At 43.6% G+C, this 22,175-nt stretch overlaps 1 protein-coding gene across 4 annotated transcripts in view; it reads right to left on the bottom strand.

The window, feature by feature from the left end:
• The window catches only part of Usp13 (ubiquitin specific peptidase 13), a 116,948-nt gene that overhangs the window by 47,691 nt on the left and 47,082 nt on the right, over window positions 1–22,175 (bottom strand). For all 4 annotated transcript variants that reach the window (XM_075951008.1, XM_075951009.1, XM_075951006.1 and 1 more), the window contains 3 exons: window positions 21,680–21,864; window positions 11,203–11,297; window positions 3,271–3,458 (listed from right to left, as the gene is read on the bottom strand). In XM_075951008.1, the coding sequence (XP_075807123.1) occupies window positions 3,271–3,458; window positions 11,203–11,297; window positions 21,680–21,864 (468 nt within the window). The remainder of the gene's footprint in view (window positions 1–3,270; window positions 3,459–11,202; window positions 11,298–21,679; window positions 21,865–22,175) is intronic.

Raw genomic sequence — 22,175 nt, forward strand, 5'->3', positions numbered from 1 at the left:
AAGGATGGCAGCCCACCCTCCCAGCTCCCTGCTGAATGTTTAGCCTCTCAACCTCCATCACTAGCTGGAATTACAGAGTTTACCTATATTCTTTGTTATTATCTGTGGCTCCAGATTCTGTACGAAAATGCAGGCTGTGAGAAGCCAGAGCCTGTAGGCAGCACCTACAGTAAGAGTGTCTGACAAGGAGAATCATTTATTCACATCTATTAACTGGACAGGCTCACGTCATCTGTAAACTTAAGGCAGCAGGAAAAAAGAAGAGCCGTACCTGTGTTAAACACTCTACAGGCAAATGACTGAACTTGACGATTATGGACAGTTAAAATGCAGCAGGCCAAAGCTAAATTATCTTAAGCTACTTTTAGTCCCTTTGAAAGTCATTCCTTACCCACCCACGTAATGTGTCTAACCTAACGTACTAGAACTATTAAGCCCTTTAAAATGTATTCTTAGCAAACTACTAGTTTCTACAAATGCAAAAGCTAAAAATGTCATCAGACAGTATCTATACCTATGGCGAAGCTTCGTCTGCTTTGCTCGGACATGTCTGCCTGTGGTTCTCAATAATGCATCTGGTAAATACTCTGATTTATGACCTTCTTTGTTCTGTAACCAAAGCTACAAAGTGACCAATCCACAGTGAGCACGTCTCTTTGTTTATGCATGGCACTCACGTTTGACTCAAGCATAAGCTATCACTATTCCTTTTGAGAACTGCATTACACACTGTAGTCTCAAAAATGACTACAAACAACCAAACAGGAAATGCACTGAAACACTTAAATGCCTGTCCCCAAAGGCCACATGTCATTAAAGGCTGGTTCTCCAGCTTGTGGCATTATTGGGATGTGGTAGCACCTTTAAGAGGTGGGTCTTAGTGGGAAGAAGTTAGTCACGGGGAAGTCCCTTCAGGAGATGGTGGGACCTCTCCACACCACACAAAACACTGAGGAAATGAATGAGTCTCCTCCACCACACATTACTGCCACCATGGACTATGCCATCAAAGGCCCAATGTAATGGTGCCAACTGGTCAAGAACAGAAAGAGGTTTAAATATCATATTCAAAATCCAAGCATGAGTTAAATGTTCGTTAAAGAAAAAGTATACGGTTATTTGTCAAATTTCACAAGATAGAAAAAAAAATCCTAGATAATAAAGCACTAAAAATGCTGAAATTTGAAAGAGCACAAGTTTCTTCTATTGTAGTTTAAAATAAGTAATAACTATATGCCACCTTTCAGAAGGGCATTTGTAGCACAAATAATAAAAATCCAGAGACAGATAGTGGGGTTCAAGCTGAATATCAGAAAAGCAAAGCAGACATGGCCCACTAGAGAGTTCTTACCGCTACCAAGGCTTAGACAAACCAAGGGGCAATCCTGTCCTCAGTGACTGTGCACTGCTGTGCTCTCCACCAGACCCGACAGCCCCGCTGTTGTCTTCTCGCGCCTTCTATACGTCCCTCTGCCCAGATGCATCACTCCTGTCTCCACCTCCCTAGTGCTGGGACTAAGGGTGTGCAACTCCCAAGTGCTAGAAACATCTTTATGTGAGTTCTGTTTCTCTTTATAGATAGATTCAATCTTGTGTAGACCATGGTGGCCTTGAGTCCTGGGATTAAAGGTGTGCGCCACCACTCCCTGGCTTCGAGTGGCTTAGCTCTGCACTCTGATCTTCAGACAAGCTTTAATTGTTAAAACATAAACAAAATATCACTACAGGCATTTCACGAGCACTTCAAAAAGAAACCTTGGAGTATACATCAGGTAAGACAAACGGATTAACCCATACTCAAGAGATGACAAAAGACAGAAACATGGGTAAGAATTTATAAAAAAAATAATAGGATTCATGGTACATGCCTCTGAAAAAGTTCCCCAAGCTAGAACTTCAAACTTTCTGCCCCTCTCTCCCATCCCTCCCATTCATCTGTCAGTGGGGTGTGTATCTCCTCTGACCTTCTTCCCTTCCCCTTCCTGGGATAGAACACCTTCATAACTATGTTGATGCTCATCTACCGAGTGTCTGTCTTTGTGTGTTCCCTCAGGCCAGATATCAGACCCGAGTTTACTCTCTCTCTCTCTGTCTCTCTCTCTCTCTCTCTCTGTCTCTCTCTGTCTCTCTCTGTCTCTCTCTCTCTCTCTCTGTCTCTCTCTCCCTCTGTCTCTCTGTCTCTGTCTCTCTCTCTCTCTCTCTCTCTCTCTCACACACACACACACACACACACACACACACACACACACACACACACAAACATAACACAGCTAGTTCTTTACTGAAGAGTGGAAAAGTACATGTGGAAAATTGACAATATATTTTCAAAGGCAGAAAACAGTAATGAATGGCTAAGTACTGAGTTCTGAGAGGAAAGACTCTCCGAGCTGACGAACACTTAGTGAAGCACCGTGTAACCACTAGGGTTTCAGCTCCATGTGGAAAAGATACCACCGTGTGCTGCTCCCAGCATGCTCTCTGCTATTCAGACTATCTGAATGTCCTCTTCCATACTTAACCCAGTGTGGAAACCTACCCACTCCAGAATCCTGAGCTGCAGGGCTTCTTGTCCTGAGCACAGCCCAATGCAGAAAACACCTACAGACACAGCAACTTGTGTGGGGAGGCACAGGGGAAAGAGGCCAGCAGAATTAGGAAGCACCCTAATTCGGTATGTTCAGAATGTCTACCTAAAGAGTCAAAGTTTCCAACTCAGGATAGAGGATAGCTATCATAAAAATAATTAATGGAACATATGCAATGCCACATATTAAATGTGGTGCTATCAAATCACTACACCAGTCTCTAGGAGCTTGATCGAGTCCCACCCTTTTCTGATGGCAGACCCACACCTAGTAGCCCAGGATTCCCGGGAACCACACTCCCAGTAACAAAAAATAATAACCTAAAATTCTCCACAAAATTCCCCTCTGGAGAACAGATGTCCCTAGCCCTCTACTGGCCCACCTAGAGAAATGATCAGGCAGGTGTCCTGTGAAGATGGATGGCTGACATATTCTTAGCACAGGTATGGTCTGAGAGCCACGACGACGGATTGCGAGGTGTTGCCCAATCTCCAAGCACCCCTCATCTCACCCCATCCTGTGATACTGGATGAGAGCTCTCACTGGGCCTCAGGATGAGAAGTCACACTCCTACCGCGACAGCAGAATCCCCAGGGCAAGAGCAATGGGTTTCCAAGCGCACAGAATGGACCGGCCCAGGGAGACTGGCAGCACAGTGGCCCGTCAGCAGCGGGGCCACACTTACGCTCTCTGGAACTCTGGGATGCTGAAGATGGCCTGCATGACAGAACTGAGGTAGCAACTGTTGCCCAGGTTCTTCAGGCCCGTGTACCCTGGTCCATACATGGGCTTCAGCTTAGTCCCTGACTCTTGGATCACTTCCCACTCGCTGACTCTTGGCTTGATGTCATTGTCCCGGAGTCCATTCTCTGTCTGAGACATCATGAAAGAGAGAGGAAAGTAAAGGGTTTTAAACGGGTTCACGATCAAAACTTATGTCCATGCATTATTTCTAATGCAAATGGTTATTTCTGCCATTTTCCTCTAATTATATGGGGGACATAAACAATCTACTTAAAAATATTAAGAGGCAATGATGATTACATGTGGGGGCCCGTAGACGTGGATCCATTCCACCTCGACTAAAGGTCAGCAGAGTTTAAGCCCAGTCTTGTTCCTTCAAGGTTATTGACGGGAGATTTAACTTAAAAGTGTGGCTACTAACAGAATATCTTGACCTAGGGTGTGGTTACTTGGTGCTTTGGGTATGAAGATGGTAATCACTTTGTTTATTTCTTGTATCATTAAAAAAACAAGTCTTTTGTTTTCTTCCCCATTTTTGGACCGGGGTATTTAAAGATCATTAGAAATAAACACGGGTGGATTCAGCATTCACTGGGTTGCAATCCCGGTACTATCCTGTGTCTCTGTGTTTCTTTTGTATCTCTGTTTTCTCTGACTAACATTTCGAACCCACATGCCCCTACCCTGGAACATATGAACCTGTTAAGGCCGGACCCCGACAGATATCCCCACAATGGGTGGCTACTACAGATGGAGCCCAGATGTGTGGCCCAGATGTGTATAAGGGAGAGCATGTTGGACACCACAGGTGTAGAAGTAAAGATGAGCGCACAAATAAGTTTAAGGTAAAAAGGCAATGATATCTATCAGGAGTAAAATTGTATATAACTAGCTACGGGACAAGAAATAGTATTCAGCGCTGTCTGCATATTTTCTTGGGTATGTTTTGAAAGCTTGGAGAACTGGGATAGAGCAGAAACAAGGACAGCAATCTTAAGAATCCGTAGATTTTGTAAATCTTCCTCCCCTACAATAGTGGCATAGTCGCCACCATTTTCAGACCGTTCTTGGGTTCGGAGAAGTAAAAGTGGTGCGCTCAGCCCACACTGCAGCTGACTTTGCAAGCAGCCGCTGCCACCACTAGCCCAGAAGACACCTGAGGGCCAAGATCCCCAGTTCCTGGCAGGACGGCCATGCTCAGAATGCAGCTAGCTGCTCCAGCCTAGCAGACAGCTGTGGGCCACAGCCTCAGGGAATCGAGCATATGAGAATGCTAAAGCAATAGGTAAATCTGCCTTTTAGAAAGAAAGATGACATCTCTGATTATATTCAGATGTGTTCAGATACTGGTTATACACACTGCTTTACAGGAAAGGACAGTTGAAGATGTTCGTAAATCTCTCCGGACAAAGCAATCAAGGCCCAGAGAGAAGAAGGGACTCAAGGACTCCAGGAAGCTGCTTCAGGTGGGGTCTTCCAGGACTTCAAGCAGTATCCTGATAGGAGAGTAAGCCCAGGGGTGAGGAAGGAACTGGGATTACACTGAAGATGCAGGACAAGAAAACATTAGACTAACAAATGCAGATCTAAAAAAGAAGTCCAAGGGAATCCTCTCCAGATGAGCAGAAGGGCCTGCCTCCAGCCTGAGACAAATCTATGGGGTGATCCAGCAGTCTGTTCTCCTGCAAAGAAATCCATTCAGGATGAATGCAGAGCAACCCCAGGCAGTGCAGGGCTCAAAATCAGCTCTTCCATTTATACCATTTTAACTCCTACAATGTAGGATTGTTACTGGGGAGAAGTAGCACCACTATGCAAGGGATTCTTGTTGCTCCTGGAGTCATTAACGCTGATTTTGAAGGAGAAATCAAGGTTATGACTCACTCACCTAATGGAATTTCTGTGGTAAACAAAGGCAAAAGACTTGAACAATTAATTTCACTTCCTAAATGCAAACTAGAAATTGAGTTAAGGGAAGTAAGAGAAGAGATTCTGGATTTGGTTCATCTGATGCCTATTGGCTACAAGCCACAGGTTCACAGCGACCAGAACTCACTTGGCTTATAAATGGAGAAAGCTTTTCTGTTCTTCTGGATACTGATGTGGATATTTCTGTTATAACTGCCAGTCAATGGGCTTCGAGGTGGCCTAAAACGGTGACTATTGCACAGTTACAAGGGATTAGTCAAACTCAAAATCCTGAACAAAGCAGCAATGAGCCTTCCTGGAGAGATGGAAACAGTCATGAAGGAACTTTCCAGCCACACATTGTTCCTCACTTACTGCAGATTTGTGGGGCATTATGACCCAAATGGGAGTATATTTATATTCCCCCAACACAGTTATTGCTAATCAAATGTTCTAGAAACAGTATTGCCCAATCAAGGGCAGGGCAAGGATTGAGCCTATCACACCTAGCAGAGGCCTCCCAGGGCAGGATTAGGGTATTTCAGAAGAGGTCACTAAAAGCCTGCACTCCACGCAGACCCAATTGTCTGGAAAAGTGACTGGAAAGCCTATATGGGTAAATCAGCAGTCTCTAACAGAAGAGAAATTACAAGCTGCCCAGCGGTTAGTTCAGGAACAGTTGGATAATGATCACATTATGCCCTCCAATTCCCCCTGGGATTCTCCTATTTTTGTAATTAAAATGAAATCAGGAAAATGGAGGTTGATACAAGATTTAAGAGAGGTTAATGAGACCATGCAGCCAATGGGAGCTTCACAGCCTAGGTTGCCTCTCCTACAGCTATACCAAAAGACACCTATAAAATTATTTTAGATTTAAAGTATTGTTTTTATACCATCCTTCTGGTACCCGAAGACCGTCAAAGATTTGCACTTAGAATTCCATCAGTTAATTTCAAGGAGCCAATGAGAAGATATCATTGCAGCATCTTGCCTCAGGGTACAGCAAACAGTGCTACGCTATGCCAGAAAATTGTGGCTCGGCCTATACAAAATGTCAGAGATCAATTTCCACAAGTTTATATCATCCAATATATGGCTGATATCCTACTTGCCCATAAAGAGGAAGGAGTTTTGCTTGAGACACACAGACAGCTTCAGCAGAGTCTTTCCCACACAGTTACTGTCCCAGAGAAAGTCCAGAAGCACCGCCTTTTCGGTATTTAGGTTATATGTTATATCATAAAGAAATTAAACATCAGAAATTGGAAATTAGGAAGGATAGCTTATAGCCTCTGAATGATTTTCAAAGATTGTTAGGAAATATTCAGTGGTTGAGACCTTATTTGAAATTCCCTACGGGAGATCTTGAACCACTAAGTAAAATTCTTAAGGGGAGCAGTGTGACCCTAATTCCACCAGACACGTTACAGATGCCGCTAGACAGGTATGGTGCAGGTGGGATATGCAATACAGAAACAGCAGGAACATTGTATTAATTATGATTATGATTATATTAATTGGCAAACATGTATATTATCTACAAAACTTACTCCCATAACAGTACTATGGCAAAAATTGTACTCTTTTATGGATTCACCATCCCATTTTACCGGTCACGGTATTTAACCCTTATTTTGAAACAGTAGCTTGTTTAGTACAGAAAAGCCAGATGGAATCTAGACGATAATATTTTGGTAGGGAACCTAATGTGATCAATGCTCCTTACACTAAGCAACAGATTGATTGGCTATTTCAAAATAATGCTTCTTGGGCAATTACATTTGCTCAATTTGTAGGCTAAATTGACAATCTTTTCCCAGCTGATCGATTGCTGCAATTCACATAACTACATTTCTCTATTTTCCAAAAAAAAAAAAAATTGCATTGAACAATCCCTTAAAGGACGCTATGTTAATTTTACAGATGGGTCTTGCATGGAAGAGCAGCATATGTTGTTGATGGTAAGGGATATGTAGTGCAGACAGATCCAGCCTCAGCTCACATAGCCAAGCTGTGAGATGTTGCTGTAGTATTACAGCTTTCTGCAGATAAGGCATTGAACTTTTATACTGACAGTCAGTACATTTTTAAAGTTCTTCAGATAATAGAAACAGTTTCAGGGATTAGGACGAGTAATAATCAGGTTAAGATGCTATTCCAGCAAATCCAAGATGCCATCATGTAAGAACACATTCAAATCTTCCTGGTCCATTGTCTGAGGGAATGCTTTAGCTGAGAAATCTACTCAGGTGATCGTTTTATCTCAGGTTGAACTTGCTTAGCAATCACATGCTATACATCATCAAAATAAAGTTTAAGAAATCAATTTGGATTAACAAGAGAAATTGCTCGCCAGATTGTTAATGTGATATCTGCCAACAATACTTATCTATACCTCATCTGGGAGTAAATCCTCAAGGCTTGCTTCCTAATCATTTGTGGCAAATGGATATTACTCACATTGCAGAATTTAGCAAATTAAGATATGTGCATGTGATAATTGATACACATTCAGGTTTCTTAACAGCCTCTGCAGAGACTGAAGAAGCCACTAAGCATGTAATAAATCGTTGCTTAAAGTGTTTTTCATATATGGAAGTTCCTAAAATTGTAAAGACAGATAATGGGTCTGGGTATTTTCATAAAGCATGTCAGCAATTTTGTTCCCAATGGGATTTTGAACACAAAACAGGTATTCCTTATAATCCTCAAGGACAAGGAATTGTGGAGCATGCCCATGGCTCCTTGAAAACACTTCTAAAGATAAAAACAGGCAAATTATACCCTCAGTGGCCACATAATGCCTAGAACCATGGCTTTTGACTCTAACGTCTTGAACGGGGACACACATGAGCAGTCTGCTGCAGGTAGGTTTTGCCATGATGGCACCAGAGTGACTATCACTAAAACAAAATGGGAAGACCCTTGCAGTGGATTGTGGAAAGGACCCGACCCCGTTTCATTATGGGGTGGAAGGCATATCTGTGTTTTTATCCACAGGAGGAGAATAAGGTATGATGGCTTTCTGAATATCTGGTCCAGTGTGTGCATCAGAAGGGTGCCAGCTCTGATGACATCGTAGCCACTTTCTGAATATCTGGTCCAGTGTGTGCATCAGAAGGGTGCCAGCTCTGATGATATCGTAGCCACTGGTGCTCCCACAAAAGTGTCTGAGTGAGACTGCTGAGCCTGCCTTCCTGCCCTTCTAATGTCACACTGCAGTCTGAGAAAGAAGGGGAGATCACGGTGATAGCTGGCAATTCCTAGCTTCTTGGAGGATCTACTACACAAACTTCCAGACCTTAATGAATCCTATTGATTTTGTAGCCACCCCAAGAATGTTGACTGAATATTTGGCAGTTTATCCATACTATATCTTGGTACACATAACTCATTTTGCCAGTATGGTGCTCAATCTGTTGTTGAAATAAAGGACCTAAGAACTGAGACCTCAGAAAGTTTCCCCTCTGGAGAAAAGAGACTTGTTAAAGCAACGGGACACTATTATGGAGCAAAGAGTGACTGAAGTCCCGCTTCAGAGATGAGGAGAAATGGCGTAAAAGTTTTTGCTGCTATGCAGAGACTGGGACAGTTCCAACTTTCTTTGAAAGTTAAAAGCAGCAACACAATTGGACTACAGAAAAGGGAAAAGATTCATATCTCACCCATCATAGCAACACTTCCTTGTCTTTTAATTAGAACAGATTTAAGAGAATTGTGATTTGACAAATTGTGCACTTACTGTTAATTTTCATACTAGAATTATGGTATTGACCTGTTAATGTTTGTTTACTACTTCAGTTCACTATGGAGATGTTAATGATTAGAAAAAGGTTAGAGCTTGTCTAAGAAAAAAACTGGACATAATGTCAATGAGTTGTTAGATTAAATATGTTTATAGAGACAAATTTGGATTTTGATGCAGCTAAAAGCTGTTAAAGACATCCTAGAGCAATCTCAAAAGCCATCCCTTCTTGGTCATTCTCCACTCTTTTATCAGGAGATATTGTAGCCATAGGAACATATATCGCAAAGCATTATCTGCTTGCATATGGTTATCTAGTTATCTGTGAACTCTCTCAATGGAAAGTTGGCTCAGAGGCACACAGCACCTAGCTTTTGTATCTCTGTTTAATCTGCCTAACATTTCTTCTAACCCACATGCCCCTACCTTGCAACATATGAGCCCATCAAGGCTGGACCCCAACAGCTGTCTTCTCAGCATGTGGCTAATACAACTATATAAAAATGTAAATGTACTTAATGCCACAAAACAGTATAATTACAGTATACTTAAAATTATCTAAAAGGATAAATATATATATACAAAAGGATATATATATATATATATATATATATATATATATATATAAATTTTTTGAACCATGAAAAAGTTTTGGGTTTTGGGTTTTGGGTTTTGGTTTTCTTGGTTTGGTTTGGTTTGGTTTGATTTGATCTATTTTGGTTTGGTTTGGTTTATTTGTCCATGAAAGAGAAAGAACAAGAAGGAAAGAGACAAGAGGCATATGAAAAAGAGAAGCCAACACATGAAGGATGCAGCTCAAACATTGCACAGCATGAATGAAGTCCTGGGTTCCATCCCCAGCACTGTGGCAGAATATTATTTTAAGATGTGTTACATATTTATGCTGTGGAACACTTGTTTAATGATGCAAAATGTGTTGCATTCTTTTATGTTGCATTTGTTTAACTCTGTGAAGTTGTGTTACTTTGTCTATCTGAGACACTATATTGATCTAGGAAAGAGCTAAACAGCCAATAGCAAGGTAGGAGAAAGGATAGGCAGTTCTGGCAGGGAGAGAGAATAAACAGGAGGAGAAGTCTGAGGAGAGGGGATGAAAGAGCAAGAAAAGAAGAGGCCAGCCACCCAGTCACACAGCCAGACAAACAGTAAGAAGTAAAGAAAATATATACAAAAATAGAGAAAGATAAAATCCCAGAAGCAAAAGATAAACAGGATCATTTTAGTAAAGAAAATCTGGCTAGAAATAAGCCAAGCTAAGGCTGAGTATTCTTAAGAAAGAAAAAGACTCCATGCAAGTATTTATTTGGTAGCTGGGTGGCGGGTCTCCCAAAAAAAAGCCAAAAGAGTAAAGAATAAATAAAACAACCAACTACACAGCACTACATAGCCTGGGCATGGTGCACACTTGTAATCCCCAAACTCCCAAGGTGAGGCTGGAAGATCAGAAGTTCAAGGACATTTTCAGCTATACAGCCCAGGCTGCATGAGATGCTCCTGTAAACTAAAAGCAAACAAACAAACCCCAGGTAGCAAGATAAGGGAACAACATGGGACCTACAGTAAACAAAAGGGCAAGAAAGGGAGAGAGAAAGGTGAAAGGAACCCAGTGAGGCTTCCAAGCACCTGAGAGAGGAAGGAAATGAAAGGGTGAGTAAGTGAAAAGATGGGTAGGAAGGAGAAAGAGCCAAGCATCACAAGAGCATACAGACACAGTGCTGGCCTGGGAGAGAGAAAATACAGTCTCACACTGAAACATACCTCACAGGCAAAACTAACCCATCACCAAGCCGAATCAAGCAGTGAAGCAAAGCTTCAACCATTTTACGCCAGCCACTACCCAGCAGCCCTCATTCCCTTTGGGAAGATAATTAAAGTGATGTAAGTCACGTATTATTTTAAAGGCCATTATCTAGTACTTTCTCTCTTTAGTGAAAAATAAAGAGGGATTTATGCATCTAAAACAAAATATCTGTGAGTAAACCCCCAAATAACCCATAACATGATAAACAACAAAATTCTAAGTTGGTAACCCAAATAAAATGCTAATCAACTAAATTTAGCAAACTACTGCAACAAATAAAACTAAATCTACAGAGATGCACATTAGTAGAATTCTATATTAAATAAATTAAAGACGCCCCCCACCCCCGCTCACCACAGACACAGTGTAGAATTAGAGACAAAAGATGTTCTCACCCCATTCGCATGAAGCATGTCAATCCCGAAGTGTGCTAAGTGTTTGGCCAAATGAGGATCCAAAACAGGTCCCTCTTCTTGAAAAGAATAAACATCTGGAGGGCAAAGAGAAAACAGAACTCAGGTCTGTACATGACGTCCATGCAACACCACAGAAGGACTGGGTGCACCGAAGAGCAGACCACAAGAAACAGACATAATAAATACACATACCTTACAAACACAATCAGTTCCTCAGGAAGTCTCAGAGACTTAAGGGAAAAAGCAAAGTGGGGGGAAAACAGCTGAAGGTAAGATAATATAAAATGAGATGAAAATGAATACCTCACCTTTGGGCTTTGTAACTAATACCCACCCATAAGGGCATAATTCTAAGGTTGGGAAGCAGAGAGAAAGGGGGTGGAGGAGAGAGTGACAGCCATCTGCCAGGGCAGAAGACCCATGAGTAGACCGGGGGTATAAAGGCCCCAAGGTGCAGCTGGACGGTGAGAAATGGTCATACACTCTGTTTTGGGCCCTGTGCCTCTCCTTTCCCTTCGCTCTCCTCCTCTGCCGTAGTGTCTGTGATCCACAGAACTAGGGAGAGATGGAAGCGAGAATGCCCGCCATGCAGCTTCCCAAGACTCACTCACCCAACAGCCCACATGCTCGCCCTGTGACTCACACCAGAACTGAGGTGGGCAACATGATCAACCCATCACCTCTGACACTACCGAAGTGAAGGATGTGCTCACTCATGGTGTGCGCTCCAGACTGAAGAGATGCGCTCACTCTGAGACCTAGGACCTGGGAATGGGCACCTGCTGATCCAAAGGCCCCACACCTATTCTGAGGAGGCACGTGACTGAGGAAGTCTCAAATACTATTCCCCTGTGGCACCTTGGTGCTGGAGGGCAATGTCTAGCCTTGGGATATTAATATCCTATTATGTTAGTTAATATTAATATAATGTTTTGGGTGAAGCTGCATCAAATGCACAGGCCCTAGACCAGGAGTCTGGGCCTCCTTGGAGATGAAGACTCTGGGCCCCACCCCAGACTTACCCAATCAGATTTTGTGTTATCAATAAAAGCCCAGAGACACAAAGTTTCAGAAGCACTATCGAGCCCTGTGTCCTGAGAGAGTGAAGAAAGGAAGAAGAGGGATACCCATTTCCTGTTTCTCATGGAGAGCCTAATGAAGGCTAAAGGATTTTGCCCTCACACTTCACATGTGGCCTAGTGTCTCCGTCCTGCCCCATCCCCTTCCTTCTATCTCAGTATATCCAAGATATCTCAGGATATGGATGGTGAAGTGCAATCCAGGCACATTCTAGGAACAGAGACCACAAACCACAGTCTCTTTCCTCCTAAATTTGGAAAATATAACGTTATAAGAAAAAACAGATACAAAGACATCATTCTTTACCGCAGTCTCTTCCGTACTGCCTAAGGAGTTTTCTACTCCTTGGGACACTGTGGCGGATCGACAGAGGGATACTATGTAGACGTCATGATGCTGGGGTGATCCTCTGACCTCCATCAAGGTAAGTGCCAGCAGAGGAAGTTGGCTTTCCTGCCACAGATAGACTGGTCGTTGTAGAGATTTCTCTCCTACACTTTATATTATGGTAGCAGCCTTCGCTGGAGCCTGCTTTACTATCATTCAAGTGTTCCCAAAAGCAAAAAAAATCCCCAACTCAATGAAGGCAGTTTTCAGAGGCTAGGGGCCTATGGATCCTGAGATGCAACAGAGACTGCCTCTGTGTGAAAGGCAAAAGGTTCACCTGGGAAGACTTGATCACAAAGACGGAAGTAGAGGAAAAAGAGTGTTAAAAGACCCACGAAGGAAGCGAAGGGTTCTAGAAAAGAGGTAAAAACAACAAGTTCCAAAAGGCTAAAGTTTTTAAATGCTTTCTGAACTAACAATTTAAAGCAAACATTAATATTTTTAAGCAATGAGTGAGAAGAGATAGAGAAATACCAAACACTTGCAGAATGTGAGAATGAGCCCTACGGAACCTCTGCTCTGCTCTCTTCAATAGCGAGACAGTTTGGAAGGCTTAAGTCATAGCTATTAGAAGATAAGGACACTCCTAGATTCCCTCCCCAGTGACAGTGCCTGGGACCCTGAAATAAGCAGAAATCACACTGCCCCCAACTGTTCTTCACCTACTATGTTTTCTCACATTAAGAAAATACCATTTCCTACCTTAGGAGACTAAATGTCCAAAGATGCCACATGATTTGGTCAAACATTTCTTATGCCAATAACAAAAACAACTTAGGGAGTTCAATAGCGGAAACTGAAAATGAGCTTGCTCCTCCTGTGGCAATGGCAAAGAGTTATAGAAGCGGCACACAGTGCGTTCAGATGTGGGTGCTGCCTTCTGTGTTTTCATTGGAAAACTCATGTAATCTCCCAGTTCAGCTAGCAAAACTATCTTGGAACTATCAAGAACTATCATAGCATATAAGTATGGCTGATCAGGATGCTTCCACACACCCTGCCACGGCCTAGAACTTGATCCAGAAGCCACAGGGATAAAATCCAGGGAGAGGCGCCTGGGACAGTCGAGACAGCACCCAGTATCAGCTGGCTGGTGACTCTCCGGGTTCCAGTTCAATGATGATAAACCAAAGAGCCAGAGGTTTCAATCCATGCAAAAGATAAAGGAGAAGGCTAGAGTAGGAATGCCCCATGCAGGTGAGAAGCGTGTTATAAAGTAAGTTCAAAAGAGAGTGAAGGAGCAGGCTAGTAGCAGAAATGGACACTGGGACTGAGGTATGAAGCAAGAAAGGGATTTGCAAGAAATAACCAAAATAATATTCACATGTCATCTGAATAGAAAGATTTATTTGACTTTTTCTTTCTATTTTCTCATATTGATTGTAGTATTTTAGTTGAAAAATACACACACGGGCTGGCAATGTCTCTCAGTTGGTAGCATGCTTGCCCAGCCTGCACAAAGTCTTAAGTTTGTTCCCTAGCACTGCATAAACCAGGCCTAGCGACACATACCTATAATCACAGCATTTGGGGGGAAGCAGTAGAAAGAGGTATTAGGAATTCAAAGTCATCCTTAGCTACGTAGGAAGTTCGAGGCCAGCTCAGGTTACGTGAGTCTCTGTTTTGTTTTGGTTTCAAGTTTATAAGTAATTTCCACAACTTAAAACAATTATTTTACGTAGTATGTTCTTAGGATTCACAGACCTCTTGTCAAACTTGCTCAGCCACATTGATTAACTCACTCATTCGTTATAGTCAACAAGCACACTTGAGTACAAAATACTCAGAGAAAGAAAGGTACAATGTTGGGAAGATAAGCAGAGTCCCTGCTCTTGTGAATTTAAAGTCTAATATCCCAAACAGTCTCGGAAGTAAGGCTAGGCTGTGCAGAAGGACCACAGACACCATCTTTGAGAAGGTCCACGTGTGTGGCCCATGTTCTTAACCTTAAGGAAGCTCTCATGCTTCTCAGGAAGGAATAAACAGGGAGTTGGGCCCCCAGCTTGAGAGAAACGCAGAGACACTGTCAGCCACCAGGGAGAACAATGAAAGGCTGAGAAAATGCAGGCGGGTCCACAGAGCCACACCTCTCATCGAGAGCTACCCGTGTCCCACAGGCCACCTACCATCCGCAGGAAGGAGAATGAGACACAGAGCTAGCAACTGCACTAGAAAAATAACACAGAATGAATGCACCCACAGCACATGGCCATCCCCAGGACATTGCAAAGCCTACACTGGAGTCAGGAGAGGAGGCCTGCTGAGCCTAGGACATCAATCAGTACAAATAAGGAACATCATTCCTCGATTTCTTCATTGCACAAATCCTTACCAAGCGACTACTATGCCCAGGGAGCTATAGAAGAGGGTGGAGTTAGAGGTCAAAAAGATGGTGTCCGGGCTCCATTGTCCCCGGTTACCTCCACTAGCCTAACTGCCACACGGTTCTATGAAGGCTCCACTGGGAAACAGCACGCGGTGCTGCCGGCTCATGAGAAGAGGACAAGCCGGGATAACAATGATATGAAGTAATCAAAGCCTTGATTCCAACTCTGCAGGCCGTGAGAAACAGAAGGGAGCTCATGTCCAGGTCCGGGATGAAAAAAGCCAGAGAGGGAGGGCCAAAGCGAGGAGCCATCCAGCTGGACGATCTGTGTGAAGTCATCCTGGTACAGAAGAGCCAGGTAAACAAGCTGCGTGCGTGAGGAGACTGATCCAACCCTCTCGCACCTCCAGGTCACCTTACTCCCTTCCTAAGAAGAACTCCCCTGGCTTGGCTAGCGGGAATCTCCTCCCACACAGGAGAGCTTGGTTTGTTTGTGTGGCAATCCAGTTCTTGTTTTGTTTGTGTTGTACCCATGGGGACCCAGAGTGGAACTGGATACAGGGTCCATTCTTATGAAATGTGCCATCATTTTTGGCCTAGCCTGGCCGGGTCAGGGCTTCTTGGGAAAACAAAATTCTAAGCAGAGGTCTTAAGAATGAAGAGGGTCTCATTGAGCAGGTACAATGTCACAGGGAAAGGAACACCAGGGTGGGCAGACCAGGATACCGCTGGATATTTGAATGCACAACCTTAGATTCCATGTCCACCAAGCAATCTGCTAAATATAATTCGGCTCCCACAGGGAAAGAATGTACTGGTTGAGTTGACATAAACAGCCCACAGATTTGCAGTAGTGGTTCTCATTATAACCTAAAAGAAACAGATGTCCTGACTTTGAGACTTAGTCTTCTTCACAAAACTAGCCTGAGGGACCTATTGAGTGGAGAAGACCATTCTCCAGTCGCCCCGCCCCCAGCAGAACTACCTGCCCCACAGTGAATCCCATACCCCATATAGGAGGGTCCTCCATGCTACAACATCCTAAAGGCTCGTGACTGAACCCTGAAGGAAACCTACGTTGCTAGGAATTGATTTGGCTTGTAAAGCAGTAGAAAGTTGCAGCTAACCATCTACATAAAAAGTTGTAAGAGGAAACCACCTATTAAAAAGATGGAAGGGAGCAAGCATTGCTGCAACCCACAAACAGGAAGTAAGTGTGAGACTGAACAGAGACTTTATGGAAACCAACACCATACAGCAGTGGTTCTCAAACTTCCCGACGCTGTGACCTTTTAATACAGTTCCTCATACTGTGGTGACCCCCAACCATAAAATTATTTCACAACTGCCATTGTGATACTGTTATGAATTATGAAATGTAATATCTGTTTTCTGATGGTCTTAGACGACCCCTGTAAAAGGATCTTTCAAGCCCCCAAGGAGCTCTCAGCCCACAGGTTGAGAACTGCTGCCTTATAATAAACACAAGAAAGCAAGGCCGATCCTTTTCCCAAAGTATGAATTCAGAAAGTCTCCCGTACAGCACACAAGCACCTGCTGCACTGCCCAGGTTTAGACTCTCCATGAAAGACTTGAGAACATGTATTCCAGTGACCCCAGCTGTCCTGTAAGACCAGCCCTCAAAGCTCTTCACCTTAACAATAGCTACAACAGATAAGGAGGAGTCCATAACACCTAATAAAAATTCCTACACACGTTGGACTGACAGAAAAGACCTTGGATGCGACATGTGGCAGTCTATTTCTATAGCTGTAGACTTACGAGGATCACAAGTTCAGGACTTCCTGGGTTACAGAGTGAGTTCATGACCAGCCTGGGCTATATTACATCAAGTAATATGTGATACATAATGGAATATGATATCATAATGTTTATAAATATATTACATTATGTATCTTAAAGGAAAAAAAGGATAGTCAAAAATTTTTCAGAAAAAAAAAAACAACACAAATAGCCAAGAATATAATGAAAAGTTACGTGCGTGATACATGCCTATAATCCCAACACTCAAACTTAGAGGCAGGATCATCAGGAGTTCAAGGTTAGTAAGAATAAAAAAGAACTCAAATGAAGAATATAATGAAAACTGTTCAGCCTCAATAGAAAAGCAAATTCAAGTTAAATGGCAGATCAGTAAAGGTTTTAATAACACCCAAAGGTTGTGGGAGATTTGTACACTGTGTGAAAATGTACTGCTGTGATTGGCGTAACAAAATAATGAATGGCCAATAGCTAGACAGAGGTTAGGCGGGACTTCCGGGGACAGAGAGGACTCTGGGAAGAAGAAAGTCAGAGACTCGAGGAGACACGAAGGAAGTGGGATGGGAAGTACACGACAGAACACAGATTCATAGAAACTGGTTAATTCAGGTTATAAGAGATAGTTAAAAACAAGTCTAAGTTAAGGCCACGCTTTTATAATTAAAGTCTCCTTGTCATGATTTGGGAGCTGGCTGGTGGGACAGAGAAAGACTCATTACACAACAAATCCAGGATTTGTTGGAAGGGGTGCGAGAAATGATGTCACTCTAGTGACAACTTTACTGTGACTGAAATGATGACAACTTAAACAGAGAAACTTGGGGCTGGGAAGATGCCCTAGCAAGCATAAGGAGCTGAGTTTGATCCTCAAATGCATGTAGGAAAGCCAAATATGGTGGCACGGAGTTGTAATCCCAACAATGACGAGGAGAAGTAGGCAGATGGCTGAGATCAATGGCAGTAGCCTGACCCAATCAGCATGCTCCAGGCCCAAAAGGGGCCAATGGTGCCTAAAGTACCGTACTCAAGAATGACCTCTGGTCTCAGCACACATGTACACATATACACATTGTATCTGGACACATGAACACACACACTAATAAATGTAAAGATGCACAGGAAAAAAAGAATTAACCTGTGTTATTTATGACAGACCCACTTAAATAGAAGCTAATTATTTAAATACTCATTTACCTAATGTGCTTAAGAATCCAAAGACAAATGAGGCATAAGCCTTACTTCAAACTATTAGTGTCAGTTTTACACAGGGCCAGGGAAGAATTGGGGTCACTCCAGGGTGGATTTGGACTTAGCAGAGCAGCAGGGGAGCCAGTTTCTGGTGAACTGACTGCCCGTTGCTTCACAAACGGCCTTTTCTGTTGTTGTACAATTTACACCTTAGCAAGTCAATTTCTGGACACCAACACCTCTAATCTGGAGTCGCTTGAAGGAACCAAATGCCCAAGCAATTCTTAGTCTTGGTTTTCCAAGTCCTCTCATAGCTAAGTTTTGCAAAGGCTTTGAACCCTTCAGGAAGAACTCGGATGAGATTCAAACACCTCAAACAAATGGTATCAGTAATAAAGGTAACATCACAAGAGGCAGTTCAAAGCCTAGGTGCTAACACTCTGGAATCCAAGCCAGATGTGATGCTCTGTGGGATCTCCGCTACGTATGAGAATTGTAAATCCCCACATTTGCAGACAGGTGAAGCTGGCACTGTATTAGCCCCCTTGGTCAACACTGTGACGAACATCTGACAAAGGTGGCTTAAGGAAGAAAGGGTTTAACTCACAGTTTGAGGGGACTGTTCCATTCGGGTGAGGGAGTCATGGAGGCAGGACTGTGAGCAGCTGGTCACGTGGCATCCACAGTCAGGAAGCAGACAGGGATGAACGCTGCTGCTCAACCTGTTTCTCCCTGTTGTGTACTTTGGAACCCATAGGGTGGTCCCATTTAGGGTCAGTCTTTCCAGTAAATTAAACCCTTCACAAACATGTCATAGGTGATTTTAGGGCCTGTCAAATTGATGAGAGAAACCATCACAGTCAGGCTGTCTTGAGAACTGGGTTTCTTATACACTGCTCTGTGATGACTAGTTTTATGTCAACTTGACGCAAGCTAGAGTCCTCAGAGAGGAAGAAACCTCAGCTGAGAAAATGCCTGCATAAGATCAGGCTGCAGGCAAGTCTTTAGGACATTTTCACAATTAGTGATTGATGGGGAAGGGCCCATCCCCTCATGGGTGGTGCCATCTCCCTGGGCTGGTGGTCCTGGGTTCAATTAGAAAGCAGGCTAAGTAAGCCATGAGAAGCGAGCCAGAAAGCAGCACCCCTCCAAGGCCTCTGAATCAGCTCCTGCCTCCAGGTTCCTGTACTGTTTTGAGTTCCTGTCCTGACTTCCTTCAGTGATAAACAACATGCTTTTGGTCATGGTGTTTCATCGCAATCCTAAGACATGGCTCTATAAAACACTACCCGAGATGGCACAGAACATCGGAAAGTCTAAACTGCAGTGTTCTCTTCTTGTAGTAATTGCTCTTTAGTAATGGTAAAATATCATGACCAAGACAACTGGTAGAAGGAAGAGTTTATTTGGACTTACGGTTCCAGGGGGCTAATCATAATGGTGGGGAGGCGTGGCAACAGGTGTGCAGACCAGAAAGCTGAGAGATCACACCTCAGCCTCACAGAGGAAGCTAAAAGAGTGGCCTGCAAGGCTATCTACACTCTCAAAGCCCACCGCCAATGACATACTTCCTCTCACAAGACTTGATGTTCTAAAAGTTCCATAACCTCCCCGTAAACAGTGCCAGCATCATTGGCCAACTATTTCCATTCATGCTCTTACGGGAGACATTTCTCATTCAAGTCCTCACGAATTCCTGCACTGCCAACCTTTCTGTAATCCCCTAAAGGACACGGAAAAGGCTTTCTGCATCAGGTACCTCCACTATTGGGTCTTCATTACCCCTCAAGCTGTACTGTTAGTGTTTGCCATCACCTGTCAGTATCCTTGCAGTGGTGACCTCCAGTGCAGAGCCTGGATTCCTCTTTAAATCCCAGAACGCTCAGAATGAGACTTGGTTTGCAGAGCATTCGCTCGGCTGGAAAATGTTTCGCACCTGCAACTCACACCCTTGCAAGCACTTGTCTTTAATGAGTTCAAGTAATTCCTTGATGAGAATGGCAAATCTGAGGCCAGCCTAAACTACACAGTGAGTCTGAGGGCATCCAGATATACAGTGAGACTATCTCAAAACACTAATAATAATAATAATAATTCCATGAAATCTGACAGCAGCAAAATTCTTCAAAACGTGAAACCAAAGAATCCTAACAAGACCTAACTGCTAGCTCTCAACCGTGAAATGAATGGAAACTAACCCAGCTCAACGGAAAGCAATGGTGAGACCTGAAGACCAACCCTGAATAGGAAGACTTTTACTGATCAACTCTAAGGCAGGCTAACTCCATCACAGGTCATCACAAAGAGGAAAGAGAGAAGATGGGCGTCTTTAGTCTTCTACGGTCATCAACACAACTTAAAGCAGACAAGGAACAGGCACCAAAACTGAAGAGATGGAGACACTAGAGCTGGGTGCTGCTCTAGATGTGAGATCAAAAACTGTTCCCATGACAACAAGATGGCAGGTCCTCGTGACAACTGCTCAGTGTTGTGTTTTGACCTGGTATTACTTCCCTTTTCCATCACAAAATGGCGGGAGGAATGAATGAGGTGCACAGATGTGGTCCAAAGGTACCCATTTAGAGAAGATGGCTTGAGAGCAGAGAGCAAGCACAGCTGGCTGTGCATGCGGGAAGCTGACCCCTCTGAAGATGGGAGAGTCAGCATTGCTGGGGCTCAGAGCACAGGAAACTTTGCTTGTTTGTTTTATTTTCACATTTCTTCCTACCTATCTACCTACCCATATTGATGTAGGTGGGTCTTCTAATCTGTCTGTGGCTTTCATTAGGTTAATTAATAAAGAAAACTGCTTGGCCTGATAGGTCAGAACATAGGTAGGTGGGGAAGACAGAACAGAATGCTGGGAGGAAGAAGGCAGTGAGGCAGACGCTATAGCTCTCTTCTCCAAGATGGACGCAGGTTAAGATTCTTCCCGGTAAGCCAACACCTCGTGGTGCTACACAGATTATTAGAAATGGGTTAATCAAGATGTGAGAATTAGCCAATAAGAGGCTGAAACTAATGGGCCAAGCAGTGTTTAAATGAATACAGTTTCCGTGTAATTATTTTGGGTAAAGCTAGCCGCGCCACCCGCAGCTCCTTCTACACCTATATATTATCTATCTATAACTAGTTTTTGTGTGTGTACACATGCATTCGTGTGCACTCACGCATTTGTGTGGCACAGAAACCATATGGAGATCAGAGAACAGCATGTGAGAGTTGTCTCTCCTTCCACCATGTGAGCCCCGGGAATCAAACTGTTCTGTAATCAAGCTGTCAGGCTTGGTAGCAGCATCTTTACCACTGAGCCAGGTACCTCTCCAACCCCACTGGTTTCTCATAATGTCGTTTTTCCCTAAATGGTACTAATAATGTCCACAATGAATTCTAGGGTTGCCTCCTGCCATCTTAATAGAGGGGTCGCTATGCACATCCTCTTCGTAGATCTATTTCCTGTTTGGGTCTCCTTAGCCATGAGATAAACAACAGCAGCTAATGTTACTCACATCTTCCTGCGTGTCTCTGGGTTAAATGCTTTAAGTTGATGAATAAACACAAGAGAAGCTCCATCAATGTCCCCAGGATAAAAAAAATCTCAAGTGTTCATACCACAATTAATAAGAGGCAAAACCCAGGTCTCAGGCCTGGGCTGATTAATGTGAGACACCAGTCATGCAAAGTCACACTCACCTGCCCCATCAGGTGTGATGGTGCCCAGCTTCACGGCCAGAGGATAACCCATGTCTCTGAAATGTTCCAGTGCGTGGCCATTGCCCCCTGCGCTGTCGAAAAACCACTTCCCACACAGAACAGAGCCGTCGGTCAAATTCAGCCAGAGATTTTCCCGCAGGTCGCATCGGGCGCACTTCCAGCCGCTGGAAAGTCACGAGAGAGAACAGTCAGAAGAGCTAGCACATCAAGAAAACATTGACATGCTAAAGATGAACAGCGCCTCCTACCGCCAGCACTTCCCTGGATTCTCTCCCCAGGATATTACTGCTCCCCATCCAGAGCAAGGGACCACCCCTCCAGCGCCTTGCCTGCCTCCCAGACTGGACCAGAGACTATCAGTACCTCCAACATGGCTCTTTAGAAAACTGGCACATTTTACAAAGGCAAGAAAAAGGCCATGTCCTCCAAACTGACAGTTGCAGGACAGTGGCTCCTGAACAGGGTAGAAACATGG

The sequence above is a fragment of the Microtus pennsylvanicus genome, chromosome 16 (assembly GCF_037038515.1).
Source record: "Microtus pennsylvanicus isolate mMicPen1 chromosome 16, mMicPen1.hap1, whole genome shotgun sequence".
NCBI classification, from domain to species: Eukaryota; Metazoa; Chordata; class Mammalia; order Rodentia; family Cricetidae; genus Microtus; species Microtus pennsylvanicus.